The sequence below is a fragment of the Erinaceus europaeus genome, chromosome 9 (genome assembly GCF_950295315.1).
Source record: "Erinaceus europaeus chromosome 9, mEriEur2.1, whole genome shotgun sequence".
In the NCBI taxonomy this organism is placed as follows: domain Eukaryota; kingdom Metazoa; phylum Chordata; class Mammalia; order Eulipotyphla; family Erinaceidae; genus Erinaceus; species Erinaceus europaeus.
Window position 1 is genome coordinate 10,283,747 of NC_080170.1, and position 15,447 is coordinate 10,299,193.

The 15,447-nt window shown below is 55.9% G+C and overlaps 1 protein-coding gene across 4 annotated transcripts in view; it reads left to right on the plus strand.

The window, feature by feature from the left end:
- Window positions 1-11,459: 11,459 nt before the first annotated feature.
- The window catches only part of UNC5A (unc-5 netrin receptor A), a 44,521-nt gene continuing 40,533 nt past the window's right edge, over window positions 11,460-15,447 (plus strand). The window contains exon 1 of one of the 4 annotated variants that reach the window (XM_016188679.2): window positions 11,460-11,704. In XM_016188679.2, the coding sequence (XP_016044165.1) occupies window positions 11,635-11,704 (70 nt within the window). In that variant the 5' untranslated portion in view covers window positions 11,460-11,634. The remainder of the gene's footprint in view (window positions 11,705-15,447) is intronic. The other 3 variants (XM_016188680.2, XM_016188681.2, XM_007524351.3) reach the window with 3 other exon arrangements.

Below are 15,447 nucleotides of genomic sequence, written 5' to 3' on the forward strand. Positions count from 1 at the left end.
AGTGAAGCAACGACTCGAGTGTGTGTGGGGAGAGCGGGGTACATGCAGGCAGGGTAGAAGGGCAAGAGCACATTAGGTAAACACTTTGGTGCAGACCCCCAGCCATTTTTAGCATGAGATCCCCTGGGCAAGGGCTCCTACTCTCTCTTTTTGGAAAACCCCACCCAGGAGAAAGCAGTTAAAAAAAGTCATTAAGTAAGTGTTCTCATCATGGCTGGGAGTGTGGGGGTCACACACTGAGGGTGGAAGGTACAGTCAGGTGCTACATTGCGGGCAGCCTAAGAAGGAGTTAGACGGGGACCAGGCGGTAGCACAGAGGGTTAAGTGCACATGGTGCAAAGTGCAAAGACCGGCATAAGGATCCCAGTTCAAGCCCCCGGCTCCCCACCTGCAGGGGTTTGCTTCATAAGCAGTGAAGCAGGTCTGCAGGTGTCTATCTTTTTCTCTCCCTCTCTGTCTTTCCCTCCTCTCTTGATTTCTCTCTGTCCTATCCAATAGCAATGACAACAATAGCAATGACCATAACAGCAATGACAGCAATAACAATAATATCAACAACAAGGGCAACAAAAATGGAAAAAAAAAATGGCCTCAGGAGCAGTGGATTCATGCGGCAGACATCAAACCCCAGCAATAACCCTGGAGGCAGAAAAAGGAGGAACTACACAGTGTCTGTTAGAGCCACCCTTAATGGGGGTGCAGGCAGCCATGACACACAGACTGTAGTATGGTCTCCCCCTGTGTGCCTGGCCCTAGAAATTCCCAAGACTCCAGGCAGACTTATTTCAGTAAAATATTTTATATTCATTTATTTATGAAAGAAGGAGAGAGAGAGAGAGAGAGAGAGAGAGAGAGATTGGGTGCCAGAGCTTGACTCTTGTACATGTGATACAAACTCAGGACCTCACATTTGAGAAACCAAGGCCTCACCACTACACCTAGACTACTATAGTCATAAATAAATAAATGGTATCATGTCTTATATGTGAAATTGCAATGTGTATCTTTTTTTAACATTTTTATATCTTTATTTATTCATTGGATAGAGACAGCCAGCCAGAAATCAAGAGGGAAAGGGGTGATAGGAAGACAGAGACACCTGCAGCACTGCTTCATCACTCATAAAGCTTTACCCCTGTAGGTGGTGAGTGGAGGCTCAAACTGGGGTCCTTGCACATTATAACACGTGTGTTCAACCAGGTGCACCACCACTCAGCCCCTATGTGAATATCTTTAAGGAAATGTCTAAAGGGCTTATATGGTGGAGGTCAAAAACAAGCTTTTGTTTTGTTTTTCTCTTCGGGATTATCACTGGAGCTAGGTACTGGCACTACATGAATCCACTGTTTTCCATTGTATTGGATAGGACAGAGAAAAATTGAGAGAGGAGGGGGAGATAGAGAGGGAGAGAGAAAGAGAGACACCAGCAGACCTGCTTTGCTGCTTGTGAAGCATCCTCCCTGCAGGTGGGGAGCTGGGGGCTCGAACCTGGATCCTTGTGCGGGTCCTTGCACTTTGTACTTTGTGCGCTTAACAGGTTGTACCACAACTCAGTTGCCAAAATAGGCCTTTGAGGGATTTAGGGGCTAAAGTCACAGAAGGGGGTTCAGAACAGCATGGGATGCCCCTTGTGACCAACCATGCCTGAGCTGCCTGCCCAGAACTGAGCCTGCTGACAGCTCCCCTCCCAATCCAAGCTCCCACCTTGGGGTGTTTGAGCAGACTCAGGAGTTGGTTCCAGGACTTGGGGGGCAGGGTGGCCAGGAAGTGGAGTGGGCTCTGGGTGGGGGCAACCGCCTGCACTGATCCCATAATCACAGGTTGCTGGTGACAACGTCCACACTCCTGTGCAAGGGGGGTGATTTTATTAACCAGATGGATTAAGTCTCTTTCTTTCTAATTACCAGTTTAATTAACCTTGGCAGACAGCATGCACCAGCCCCCAGGGACTGAGTCAGAATGGCCGGCTGGGTGTGCAACGCCCATCTGCTTTGAGCTGCTTCTGCCTGGAGGGGCGGGGCAGGACAGCAGCCTCTGGGGTTAGAGGCCTGGGATCTGGTGACCCCAGGGAGGAGCTAAGCATGCAGGGAGGCAGAGGGCTCTGGACTCTGCAAGAGAACCTGGGCCGCCTGCCAGGTGTTTCAAGGTGGCCGGGGAGCCAGCCTGTGCCCAGGTCTCCTTCCAGGGCGGTGTCAGCGACACAGGTGGTCTCTTAATTCCTAAGCCTCAGTCTCCTTTTCTGAAAAGTGAATTCATCAAAACCAAGGTCATGGGTGTGAGGTTCCCCAAGGGGACCAGAGCTCAGGGTCTCTGCCAGTTGCATTCATTCATTCATTCATTCTCTCCACTCAGGCATATGGCACTTGCTGGCTGCATGGGTGGTGGTAAGTGACACAGGGACAAACAGGGAGCAGTTAGAGACTCAGTTGTCTGGAAATTGACAAGGGATTGTTGAGAACCGAGAGTCACCAGCATACACACACACACACACACACACACACGCACACACTGACACACATACCCTCCTGCTTGAACTGTTACCCAGGACACCCACCCACCCACCAGCCACCTCCCAGCACACACTCTCTTTGATACCACAGCCCCCTCTTCCCTGCATGCAGACATCCCCATCACATGAAGCTCAAGGCTAGGGGTGTTGCTTTCATAAGAAGCACAAAGGCCCCGGCAAAGGGGGTTGATGCAATTTATTTATTTTAAAGCTTATTAAAATCCTCACCCAGTCTCTTCCCTACCCGCCAATACAGTGTCTCCAGAGCCCCCATTAGCTGTGTGGGATGGTTGGGGGGGGGCTATGGTGTGCATATGTGTGAGGGAGGGGTGTCCAGGCAGCCATGAGTGTGTGTGTGTGTGTGTGTGACCTGCGGCAGGGTGTGTTCATCTCTGTGTGTGCATGTCCAGAGAGGGGGTGCCTTAGGCTTCTTGGAAACACTCAGCACGAGCAGTGATCCCCATACTATATCTCACCATCACCCCCCAAAACAGCCTCCTAGACATTTTCCCTAAACGCCTCCTCTCTGAAATTGTCATTCCACAGACTCACTTGTTATCTGTTTATGTGGCACGTGTGCATGTGCATATACTTTATATAGAGAAAGGGAACAATTATTTTTTCCACTCATCCCCCCATGAACCTATTTCTGCTCCCTGGAGGGTGAAGCTGTCCCTTCTAAAATTTGTGATGGAGAGTACGAGTCTCTGAGACCAGGGACCTGAGACCCTATACCATATTGGAGGTTTCTGCCCTTAAGGATCCTGCTGAAAGCCTCTGTGAATGCAGATTCCTGGCCTTCTGCAGAGCCTGTGAAGGAACATAGAGGTCCAGTTTTATCAAGCTGTGGGGGGGATATTGCTCTAACAGGTGTTGGGATAGTTGAGAGAGGTCCGCTAGTCTTGGAGGAGAGGGTCTATCTAGAGCCTTCACTTAGTCCCAGAGAACTTGAACTCTCAACCCCCCAAATGCTGCCCCCCCCAGCAAGGCACCATAGACCAGAGCTGCTCAGGGTTCCCCAAAGGCAACTGGGGGGTAGACTGGTGGATGAACTGATCACCCCTCCCCATCCCTGCCGGCCCAAGACTTGGAGAAGGCACTGTCAGCCATGTGTCCCCAGGACAGGGATGGGTAGCAGGAGCCCAGTGCTCATTGACCAGAGATGTCCAGAGCCTCATTTTCCATATGCTCAGTACAGCCAGCTGTGCCCACACTGAACCAGACCCCACATGTGCCTGGCACTGGGGGAGGGGCACACACCATCCACTAGCCTGGGCTCTGGGCTGGGCAGGGGACCCCTATGCTGTCAGGGATCAGAACCCCTGGAGTTGCCAAGAACCTGGTAACAAAACAGGAAAAAAGCCCTCTTTGAATTCCCTTCGTATGGCCCCGCCTTCTGGGGTTCCAGAGAAGGCCTCTGCCTCTTTGGAGGATTGGCCTTGTGCCAAGCTTCAGCCCTGGGAACGATGGATGCTCTGTGGGCAGTGGTCTAGTATGGGACTGCTGGTGGGAAGATGGGGGGGGCAGCATGGTGGCTGAGGAGCTGAAGTGCAGGGCACGAGTGGCATGTGAGGGCATGATGGCGGGAGAGGGAGAGGCAGCAGAGTGGGAGGGAGATGGAGAGCAAGGAGGGAGAGCGGGAGAGGAGCGCCGCGGCTGCTGGGGGAGCCAAGAAGGCATCCTTCTCCCTCTCTTAAGCTTTTAAAGGCATCAGAGCATCTTGCTAATTGTTCATCTCCCAGAGACGCTAATGAAATTAACTCTGCAAAATGCTGGTCAGGTCATTTGTAGAGGGCAGAGCGCCAGGCTGCTGCCGAGTCCGATCCTGCTCCCCACCCAACCCTGCCCCAGATCCTGCCTGACCACTACTGTACCCCTCGCCCCCGCCCACACCGGTTCTGAAGGGGCACCGCACCTTCAGACCTGCCTCAGAGTGCCCAGTAGGGGGACAGGAGCTGGGGCTGTGTATCCAGGGCAACCCCAGAATCTGAGATATTGTGGGGCTTGAGATGCTGGGGAGGATGTGTGTGTATCGGGGTGGGGGGAGTGTTCCTCTCTCGCTCGCTCGCTCTCTCTCTCTTTCTCTCTTTGTGTGTGTGTCTCAAATAATGAAGCCGCAGACTGAACACCCTCCCAGTCACTCAGCAAACCTTTCCTGGGCAGCTTCTGGGTTAGAGTCCTTGTCTCATTGCTCCACAGGAGTGCCGGGGGGCGACAGGGGGCAGCACCCCCTCTCTGTGCACATCGGTTTCTGTGTCTGCGCAATGGAAAGGATGAAAAACACCTGTTGCTCACGGGGTTGTGAGAACCTGTAGAGAAAGCCCCGGGAGGAGCTTGGTCCCTGGTTGGGCATTTGACTCTGGGAGGCGCCGGCTGCTGTCTGTGGTGCTGAAAGCTCGATTTTGCTTTGGCTCCCAATCGCATTCTTGCAGGACAGGAGCAGGGCATTTGGGTGTGCTCTGAGGTGCATAGAGACCAGTGTATGTTATTAACTGTGGTGTCAGGAACAGCATTTGTGCTGTGGGCAGAGTGCTGGTATGCTCTGTGCTGAGTTCTGGGCATAGGTGTAGGGGATTACTTTGGGCAGAAGGGACTGATCTAGGTGTTGCTGGAGGTCTCCCTAAAGGGCAGGGGGCTTGTTTCTGGCCTTCTCTACCCCTGAAGCCCCCACATAACCATCACTTGTCTTGTGACCCAGCTCTCACTCCTCCCCTGACCCCCACTTGGAGGACCCCGATGTCCTTCCACACAGGCAGTGAGCCAAGGAGACAGCAAGATGACTGTGCAAAAGACTCCCATGCTTAAGGCACTAGAGGTCCCAGGTTCAACCCCCAAACACCACCACAGAGCTGAGCAGTGCTCTGGTGAAAATAAATATGTAAATAAATAAATTCTCCTAATGGGTAACAATTAATGCATACTTCCCAAACCTGGAAAAGACTCAGATTTCATAAAGAATGAGTCGGGGGGGGGGGGCATCAGGCGGTGGCGCAGTGGGTTAATACACATGGTATGAAGCGCAAGGATCACCATAAGGACCCCGGCTCGAGCTCCTGGCTCCCCACCTGCAGGGGAGTCGCTTCACAGGCAGTGAAGTAGGTCTGCAGGTGTTTATCTTTCCCCCTCTCTGTCTTCCCTTCTTCTCTCCACTTCTCTCTGTCTTATCCAACAATTATGACATCAATAACAACAATAATGATAACTACTACAACAATAAAACAACAAGGGTAAGAAAAGCGGGAGAAAAATAAAACAGGGGGAGTCAGGTGGCAGCGCAGTGGGTTAAGCTCACGTGGCACAAAGCACAAGGACCGGCCTAAGGATCCTGGTTTGAGCCCCCGGCTCCCCACCTGCAGGAGAGTCACTTCACAGGCAGTGAAGCAAGTCTGCAGGTGTCTATCTTTCTCTCCCCCTCTCTGTCTTCCCCTCCTCTCTCCATTTCTCTCTGTCCTATCCAACAACAACAAGAATAACTACAACAATAAAACAATGGCAACAAAAAGGAAATAAATAAATATTTTTAAAAGAATGAGTCTGGGGGTTGGGTGGTAATGCTCCTGGTGGAGTGAACACATTATCATGTACATGGTCTTGAATTTGAGCCCCTGCTGCCTGCCTGCAGGTGGGGGGGAGGGATATTTCATGAGTGTTGAATCAGGTCTTCAGGTCTCTCTCTCTTGCTCTCTCTCTATCTCCCCTATCCTCTCAATTTTTCTCTGTTCTATCAATAAAAATAGAAAGAAAAACGGAGGGAAATTACCTCCAAGAGCAACAGATGCATAGATCCAGCATCAAGCCCCAGCAACAACCCTGGCAGCAATAAAAAGAGAATAAAGAAAGAGTCTCTATCATTCTTTCAAGTGTAAAAGGGAAAAAAAGCCCATATGGATCTCAACAACAATGATGGTTCGTGTCTCTAGAAGACAGAAGTGTGTCTGGCAGCTTCAGCAGCAGCTGGATCCAGAAGACTTGGAGCATGAGCCAGGGTCCAGCACCTGTCTCTTCTCCAGGCTCCAGTTTTCTCTGTCCAGGCTTTATCCTGGGGTGAGGGTTTCCCACTTGAGGCGGCTCCAGGGTCTCCATAGTCCAGAAAGCAAAGAATTCCTCTCCCTTATTTTCTCTGACAAAAGCCCCCCTAGTCCCCAGAAATGAGCCATTCCAGGGAGTGGTGGCTTTAGAGTGGCCAGGTCTGGAAATGCCACCCCCTGGAACTGGATGGGGGTGACCCCATGTGAGTCTCCTGCACTGATGGGGCATGGTGATGGGAGGGCTGATTCCTCCAAGGAAAAGAGAGAAAGAGAGTCACAACTTAAAGAAGTCAGAGGCTGAGCAGAGACCAGTGAGCAGATGTGAAGGCTGGGACATGGGGTCAGGCAGTGGTGCACCTGGGTGAGCACACGTTACCATGTACAAAGATCCAGGTTCAAGTCCCCAGTTCCCACCTACAGGGAGGGAAAGCTTCGTAAGCAGTGAAGCAGCAGAGGTGTAGGTGTCTATCTTTCTCTCTCCCTCTCTATCCCCCCTTTCCCTCTGGATTTCTTTCTGTGTCCAATAATAAGAACAGCAAATGAATCCTGGGACAAGCAGACAGAAGCATCAACAATTAGCCTGAAGTCACCAGACCAAAGGCAGGAATGACTTCCTGGTTAGTTGAGTCATTGGCCTGGGAGATGAAGGGGATTGTAGAGGAAATTGTAAGAGACTGGGGCTCTGGGAAGTGGTCTTTTGGCTTCTTCTGTGGATATAGCAGTGAGTTGTGAGCGGTCAGAGGCTTCCTGAGAGGGTGAAAGAGAAACTGCCTTGTTGTCCCAGTGGGAGGGACCTCTGGGCTCTATTCTCTGTCCTGCCTTCAGCAGCAACCTGTTTGGATTTAAAGATGTGACTACTCATATCTCGTGTGAGAATGACAGGGAGCCGGAGAAAATAACAAGTGCTGTGTGTGAAAGCCTTCCCACCCCGGGAGGGCTCCAGATGGAAAAGAGGAATTAGACGGGAAGCGATGGGATTGAGTTGAAATGACTTGGAAGCTCTCCATTTCAATGCAGGAAGCCAGCGACCCAACATGAGATGGGGACTGGCCAGTAAACTGTGACAGAGATGCAGGGCTGGACTGCTCCTCCTTCAGGTTGCTGAAGGGCTGTGGGGGGCTTGGTAAAAGCACAGGTTCTCAGAGACCCCACACAGACTGAACCTGCGCCAGATGGGGCATGAACTGGTCACCTGTGTTTCAGAATCACGGGCACTTCTGGCTCATCGAGTAGACCAAGGTCCCACTGTCCAGTGGAGAAAATCCAGAAACAATCTAGTTTTGTTTTGTTTTGTTTTGTTTTCTGGAGGAAAAGAGGAATAGTTTCTGGAAGTAACAGCAGCCAAAGTGAGAACCAACATGCTTGATTCCTACTCTCTGAAAGAGAGGAGGGTTTCACAGCAGGGCAGCTGGGAGTGGGTCCTTCATCCCTGTCACTACAGAGGTGTGTCAGACTGGGCTTGGCCCCTCCCTCCGTGGAAGTCTGGGGATCAAGGCAAGGATATTAGGCTTCCCAGAAGCCCTGCTTCTCTTTGCCCTTGGGGCCTAGCACGAGCCATTCTTGGCAACCCTCCAACCTGACTGGTTTTTTGTTTGTTTGTTTGTTTGTTTGTTTTTATTGTGAGAAAGAGAGGCAAGAAACAGCCCAACTCTGCCACTTTCTGCAGTGCCTGGGATTGAACCCAGGGCCTTATGCACTCGAGGCTTGTGCACTACCACTGAGCCACCTTCCTGGCCTCCGTGCTGGGTTCTGAAACAGAACCAAGGTGAGCCACCCTCTTCAGTCTCTCTAAAGGTGTCTCTGCTCCAAGCACCACTTGGGAAGGGATGACAGAACTGAGGCCTGGGTGACTAAAGGAAGCAGCCAATGGGGGGTCAGAAGAGGGGGTCCCTGGAAGAAAAGCAGCTAGGGTGCCCGGAGTGGGGAGGAGTGTAGGCACTGCAGAGCCAGAGGGATGGAGGATGCCAGGGCCACGGCCGAGGCTTGGCTTCAGGGGCAGGATCATGCTGGTCTGGTGGCCACAGCAGAGGTGCACTCCCTGGCCCTCCAGGACAGGGCTGTGGGGCAGCTCTGGCCCATGATTTGTGAGTGGAAGTGATATGTGTGACCTTCCTGTGTCAAGCTATCAAATGCTAGTGGTGCAAAGTTCAGATTCCCTTCTTATTGGCAAATGTTGGTCTCATTTTCAATACTGCTGTTTCCTTGACTAGTGGTGTCACAGAACCTGGCTACTTTGCCAGCCTGGGCCTCAGAGTAGAGATTATTCAGAGAAAAAGACCCAGGATGGGGGGCAGAGATGGCAACTCAGTGGGTAGAGCCCTGGGTTTAAGCCCATCACAACACTTGAAGGCAAAAGAGATAAAAAGCAAGTGTCTCTCCTTCTCTTTGACTTTTCTTTTATCCCCTTTCTCTTGTTGATAGAGACAGAGAGAAATTGAGAAGGAGAGAATCAGAGAGACACCTGTAGTCCTGCTTCACCACTCATGAAGCTTTCCTCCTGCAGGTGAGGACTGGGAACTTGAACCCTGGTCCTTGCGCATAGTAACATGTACTCTCTACCAGATGTGCTGCCATCTGGCGCCTCTCTCTCTCTCCTTTTTCATAAAAATATACCTGGTGGCAATTTTTAAAAAGAGGACCAAGGAGGTGGCTCATGCATGAGGTCCCAGAATTATTCCACAGCAAAAAGGAAGAGAGAGAGAGAGGTGCATGACAGAAAAGGAGCCATAACCCTTTGTGGGCATAAACTAGTGGGGTCTGGGGACTGTCCGTTGCCATGGCACAATCACATATGTCCCAGCAGCTCTTCTGGATGAAGAAAGAAGACCAGAGGGGGCTGGGCAGTGACACACTGGGTTAAGTGCACACAGTACAAAATGTAAGGATCCGCCAAAAGATTCCAGTTCAAGCCCCCAGCTCCCCACCTGCAGGGGGGTTGCTTCACAAGCAGTGATGCAGGTCTGCAGGTGTCTACCTTTCTCCCCCCCCTCCATCTTCCCTTCCTGTCTCAATTTCTCTCTGTCCTATCCAATAAAAAAATGGGGGGATGGCTTCCAGAAGCAGTGGATTCATAGTTCAGGCTCTTAGCCCCAGCAATAGCCCTGGAGGAAAAACAAACAAACAAAAAAAGAGACATGAGCAGAGCAAACTCCAAATCTCATCCCTAGTTCTAGCCCCAGAACAGAAACTGGCAGAGCAGGAAATACAAGGAGAAATGCTGCTGAAATCAAGCTTCCCAGGGACCCACCCCACTTTACCCTACAATCACCCTGGGTCTCAGGCACCTCCTCCCCTCAAGCATCAGTTGGCGTATCTATATAATGGGCATTCAGTGTCTTTGGATATGACCGTGTCTGAGTCTCAGACAAAATTGCAAATGTGGGCAGGGACATAGCAGAGGTGGGCACTCACACCACCATCATTTCTGCCCAACACCCTATTCCATTTTCTCCACACCCCTCCTTCCTGAGCCTGAACCCCCATCCTGACCATCTCCCCCAAATCCAGAGTCCCAGTCCTGCATCTGTTTCACCACCAAGGTACAAACTGCTCCCCCCACCCTCATGGCCACAACCAGCTTTCACAAAGACAATCCCCCCAACCCCCCACCCCCGACCAAAGCAGAGTTCCCAGTGCAGAAGCTGGGAGACACTGGGGGGCATTTTCACTTGGACTCACATGAAGTGATTTTATCCATTTAAAATGTGAAAGCAGGTTTCACATAAAATGGCTTCTATTGAGAATCTGGAAGCTGATGGTCACACTGCCCCCCTATCCATCCCCCCTCAAAAAAAAAAACTATAACAAAAAGACTCTAGCACCTGGAGCAGTGGTGCTGACAGCCCCAGAGTGTGTGTGTGTGTGTGTGTGTGTGTGTGTGTGTGTGTGTGCAGGGGGGGGTGGGGGGGGTGGGGTGTTCAGTGTCATCCCATCTCTCCCACACAGGGCTGTCTACACAGAGACCTACCTGGGCCTGGCTGCTGTTTTTTTAGAGTGATGAGGAAAGCTGAACACTTCTCATAACCCTTCTCTATCAAAAGTGGGAAACAAAAGACAGACCAAGAGAGGGCCTCGTGCTTCAAGAAATAGAGGCGAGCTGCTATCTCTTTGTGTGAGCAGGGCCCATTCCGCTGCCCTGCGCTCTGCCCCCACCAGACACACACACACCCTCCCGTCACTCCTGGCCCAGAGCGGGACCCTCCCCTATATCCACCCCCTTCGGAGTGACATTCCCCTTGGGTTTCCAGGCCACATTGTTTATCTGATCCCGGCTGTGGAGGAGGGTGGGGCCCGCGGGCAAGGATGCGACTGGCCCAAGGTCACAGGGCTTGCTGCAGCTTCAGGGACCCTACCCCAGCCTCCCAGTGCCCGGCTTTGCCCTCGGGGGGGCGTCAAGCCCTGGCACCCAGCGGAGTGCGCTATGCCCCGAGACTGTCCCCCTGGGCAGAGGGCACTCAGAGGCTGGGAAAGCCTGGGTCCCGCTGGGGCCGTAGAGGGGGCAGCTTGGCTTGAAGTGCGGGGGGCAGATGGGAGGGACCCCGAACCTGGCCTGTGGGCGCCCGGGGGGCGCGTGCAGTGCGCTGGGGGCAGGCGTGCGGATCCCGCGGGCCGGGGTGTCCACAGCCCCGGGGCCACCTGTGCGCGGACTGGCGCCCCCAGAGCCGGGATCTAGAGCCCAGATCCGCGCCAGGATCCAGCCTCCCGCCCAGCCTGGGGAGACGCCGCAGGGCGGTGGGAGACCTCCCCAGCCAGCCCCACGGCCCGCCCAGCCCCGTCCCGCCCCGTGGAAGTCTCAGGAGTCGCAGAGGGGTGGGGGGATCCCCCGAGCCAGGGGAGCGCGCAATGCAGGGGGCTCTTCGGCGCCCCGCCCTGCGCCCTGCCAGCCCCTGCGCCCCGCTCCGCGCTCCAGTCCGGGTTTTGCGGCGCCGGCGGCCCCGCGGCTGCGGGCTGAGCGCGGCTGGCGGGCTGCTCCGCCCCGGCTGCATTGCTGCTCTCGGTGCCGGAGCCGCGCCGCGTCGCGTCGGCTGGCATGGGCCCCGGGGCGCCCCGGACAGGGGCTCTGGGCTGAGGCGCTGCCGCTCCGCCCGCCCCGAGGCCATGGCCTTGCTGCCCGGCCTGTGGCCCGCGCTCCTGGGCATCGTCCTCGCCGCCAGGCTCCGCGGCTCCGGTGAGTCACACGCCAGGGGGGGGGGGTGGGAAGCTGAGGGGCTGGGGCGCGCGAGAGCCTCTCTGCTGGTGGAGGGACCCCAACCCGCACGGCCCGGCCCGGCTGGGAGCCCCTGGAGGCCAAACTTTGCGCAGCCGGCCGGGGTCGGGGGGCTGCCCCGTGGCGCCGCAGAGCCCCGCGCTCCCCCGGAAGCCCCGCTTCTGCCAGGTCGGGGAGCAGCTGACCGCGGGAGTGTAGACCCCCAGCCTGCGGGCGGGCCAAGTTTGCTGCGCCCCCCCCCCACACACACACACACAGAGCAAGGTCCAAGGTTGGATCCGCGCCTGGGGGCGGGGGGGGTCGGAGCTTGACTTGGGGGGCCACGCACTGGAGGCTTGGGGCCCCTTAGCCGCCCAGGAAATCCTGGTTGGCGGGTTTAGGGGAACACGCGGGGGGTGGGGGGTGGCTCTGACGCCTCTTCCCCGGGAGCATCTGCCCGGAGCAGCTCGTCGCCGTCCCCGCGCCTGGCACCTGATCGCTGCCCACGTCCAGAACACAGTGTCCTCCCCTGTCCCCGCCACACGCGCGCAAGCACATCGGCCCGGCCCTCGCCGCCGCCACAGTCCCTGCACCGGTGGCCCCTGGCCTCCCGGGGGGCGGGAGGGGTGCAGAATCGCCTGCAGTGGGGTCCACAGCCCGTGCCTCTCCACTCCTTCCCTCTATCCCCGCAGCCCGTCTTTATGTCCCCATGGCCACCCTAACCTGCCCACCAACTAAGCCTTCAGCCCTCAGCCCACTTCCTGCGTGTGTGTGTGTGTGTGTGTGTGTGTGGTGGGAGGGGGGGGTCCCCTGCATCCTTTGTTCCCCAGAGCTTCCACCTTGGCTAAGCTGGGGCTTCCATATCTCTGCCCACCCCAAAATACACACGGGCACTTAGCTGGACAGAGCTTAGGTGTGTATGTTTGTGTGTGGGGAAGGGGTATGTTGAAAGGGCCTTGGGGCTTGATTCCCGAGCCCTTACAAACCAGGGAGTGCCCCCAGTCTGGCCAGACCACTGTTAGCCCCAGGGATGCATGAGGGGGCATTGGGGCTCCTGCGGTACAGAGGCAGACTGATGGCAGATAACCTGCAGGCCCAGCTGACCACCTCCTCTGGGGGTCTCTGTGTGGCCCATTTCCTCCCACCCAGGCACTTCCCCACTCTGCCCTCTGCCTACCCCACCCACTCCAGTCCCCTTCCCCAGGTACCCCTGGGGAGGGAGTCCCCTTCCCAGTCCCCTTCCCAGCCCTGGGGAGGGAGGCTGAAGGCTGCTCCCCAGCTGTGATGGCTTTGCTCACATGTGCTTGTGCTGGGGGTGGGGGAGGTAAAGCTGCCACCCATGCCCACAGTGGTCTGGGGCCATCCATGCTGCACACACAGGAAGGCGCTGCTGATGGCCCCTGGTAGAAGTGTGATGGGCCATGTGGTCGTGTCTGCATGTCACCTATGTGAGCACGTGTGAGAGCTGCGGGCTGGCGTGTGCCCTAGCCTCGGGTGTGAGTGTGTGAGTGTGAGTGTGTGTGGCCTCCTGCACGTGCGTGCCGGTTGGGGGGCAGACAGGCGAGCCTGTGGAGATGGGGGTGATGGCGCTTTGAGTCAGGACACCACAACACAGGGCTGGGGGTGCCACCTGCAGGAAGCCGGGGTGAGGGGAGCCTGGCTGGTGGTGCACCTGTTGGGGGCTGGTCCCAAGGCCCCCCAGGCAGATATAGTTCACCATGGCTCTGGGCATCAGCTGGAGAAGGAGCCCCAGGAGGAGAGTAGGGGCTCCTGTTCTCACCTGGGGTCTCTGGCTGCCACCTGGCCCCACTCCCAGGCTCTGGGCACCTGAGCCAGGCAGGCTGGCCAGAGGCTGACCCCCACTCCCCATCAGCAGCCTGTGGGTGAAGAAAGCGGCTGTAGGAGGGCGCTCCCATGGGCGGCCAGCAGGGGGCGCCAGGGGCCAGCGCAGTCAGAGACTCCTGCATCCCCAGACCCTGCACCCAGCCTGTCCCTCCAGTGCTCCTCCTCCCCAACACCCCTCTTTGTGCAGGCACACACAGGCACCCCGCTGTCCCCAGGGCTGCCACCTGCCCCTGCCCCTTTCCCTCTGTCCTGTTTGTACCATCTGACCCCCCCCACACACACACACAAACCTAGGGGTCCACAGGAAGCTGAGGCTAGGTGGGGGTACCCTTCAGTACCCCAACAATCTGTCCAGGTGACCACTTCCTGCGGCCTCAGGGACCATCAGTGCACCCTCTCATCCCCCCGTTCATAGGGGGAAGTCATCTTAGTTCTGTGGCTAAGGCCCTTCTTAGTTGCCTTGCCTTGGGGATGGAGTGCAAGGAGGAGAGGCAGGATTTGGGGTACCCTAGATACCCCAGGAAAGGGCTGATCTCCCAGGCCTGTATTGGGAGGGGCTTCCCTTCGGAGCCGGGATTGGCAACAAGCTGGATCACAAGCCCCAACCAACAGGCACAGGCCTGATTCCCACAGGAAGCCTTGATCTCAGCAGAGTGGGGCCCACTGCCTCCTCTACCCCCCATGCCCCTTCCTCCTGCCTGGCACTGCCCTGTGCCCCCACCTGGGGGTGGGAGACTCCTTTTCTAGAGGAATGCCCTGAGGCTGGACTTGGCTGCCTCCCTGGGGCACATGTGACCACACACCAGTGTGCCAGCATGCGCGACCCAGGCCAGCTCCCCCAGCTGCCCCCACTCCCGGGGAGCCCCCGGCACCCCCACCCCCAACCCAGAGCTGGGAATCTTGGTCTCACGGAGCTCTTTCTCCTTCACGCTTCATGTCTAATCTGTCGCCCAGTCCTCCAGCCTCAGCCCGGTTGGTGACATTGCCTGTCCCCATCTCCCTCTGTCACCCCAGCCCCGTTCTCCTTCACCCTTCTCTTCTGGATTGGAGCAGTGGCAACACCCTTCCTCCCAGTGCTCCCCCCAGACTAAGTCCCTGGTGCCTATCTTTGGCTCTCTGCAGGCCCTGGCTAAGCCTCCACACTGTCTTGGGGTTCTGCTTGACTCAGCCCCCCAGCTTTAATCCAGTGTCTTCCCCAGGTCTCTCCAGCTCCTCCCATAGGCCCTTGCATGAACTGAGGGAAGGAGATGCTGATTCCAAGGGCCTGGGAAAGAATGGGGTACAAAGAATGGGGTAGCAACCGCCACCAACTTTGACAGCACCCTCACACCGGGTCCTAGTCAGTCCTGCTACCATATTTCCTCTCTTATTCCCTCAGCTCAAGTTGGGGTTCCTGGACTGAACAGGGAAGGCTATTGCTAAAACTGCTTAGAGGTTGGGAGGTTTCCTTGTTGGCCCCTGGTGGGAAACAAAACCCCTCCTTCTACTCCACGAAGACAGGGGGTGGCTCCTGGCCAGGACCTGAATTGGAGGTACTGTCCCCGAGGGTCACATGATCATGAGGGTTGGGGGAGGGGTGTTGAGCAGGAATCACCTGTCTGCTACCCTCAGCTCAGATGCTCCCATGGGTGGGGGTGTCCTCTTCTGCCAGTAGTGAACATTCAGGCCCCTGCACCTCAGCGTCCGGCAAAGCTGGCCTTTCCTCATCTGCATCCATAGGAGCGGCCTCCAGGGGGGGCCTCCTGCGTTTGGGGGAACCTAGGACACCTCTCTTCCCCTCTTCATCCCATCAGGTGGAATGGAAGGGGTGGGGCCTAGGAGGAAGACAGTTCTGGGGTACAGGCTGAACCAAGGGGCCTCAGACAAGGCACGGTCCCTCC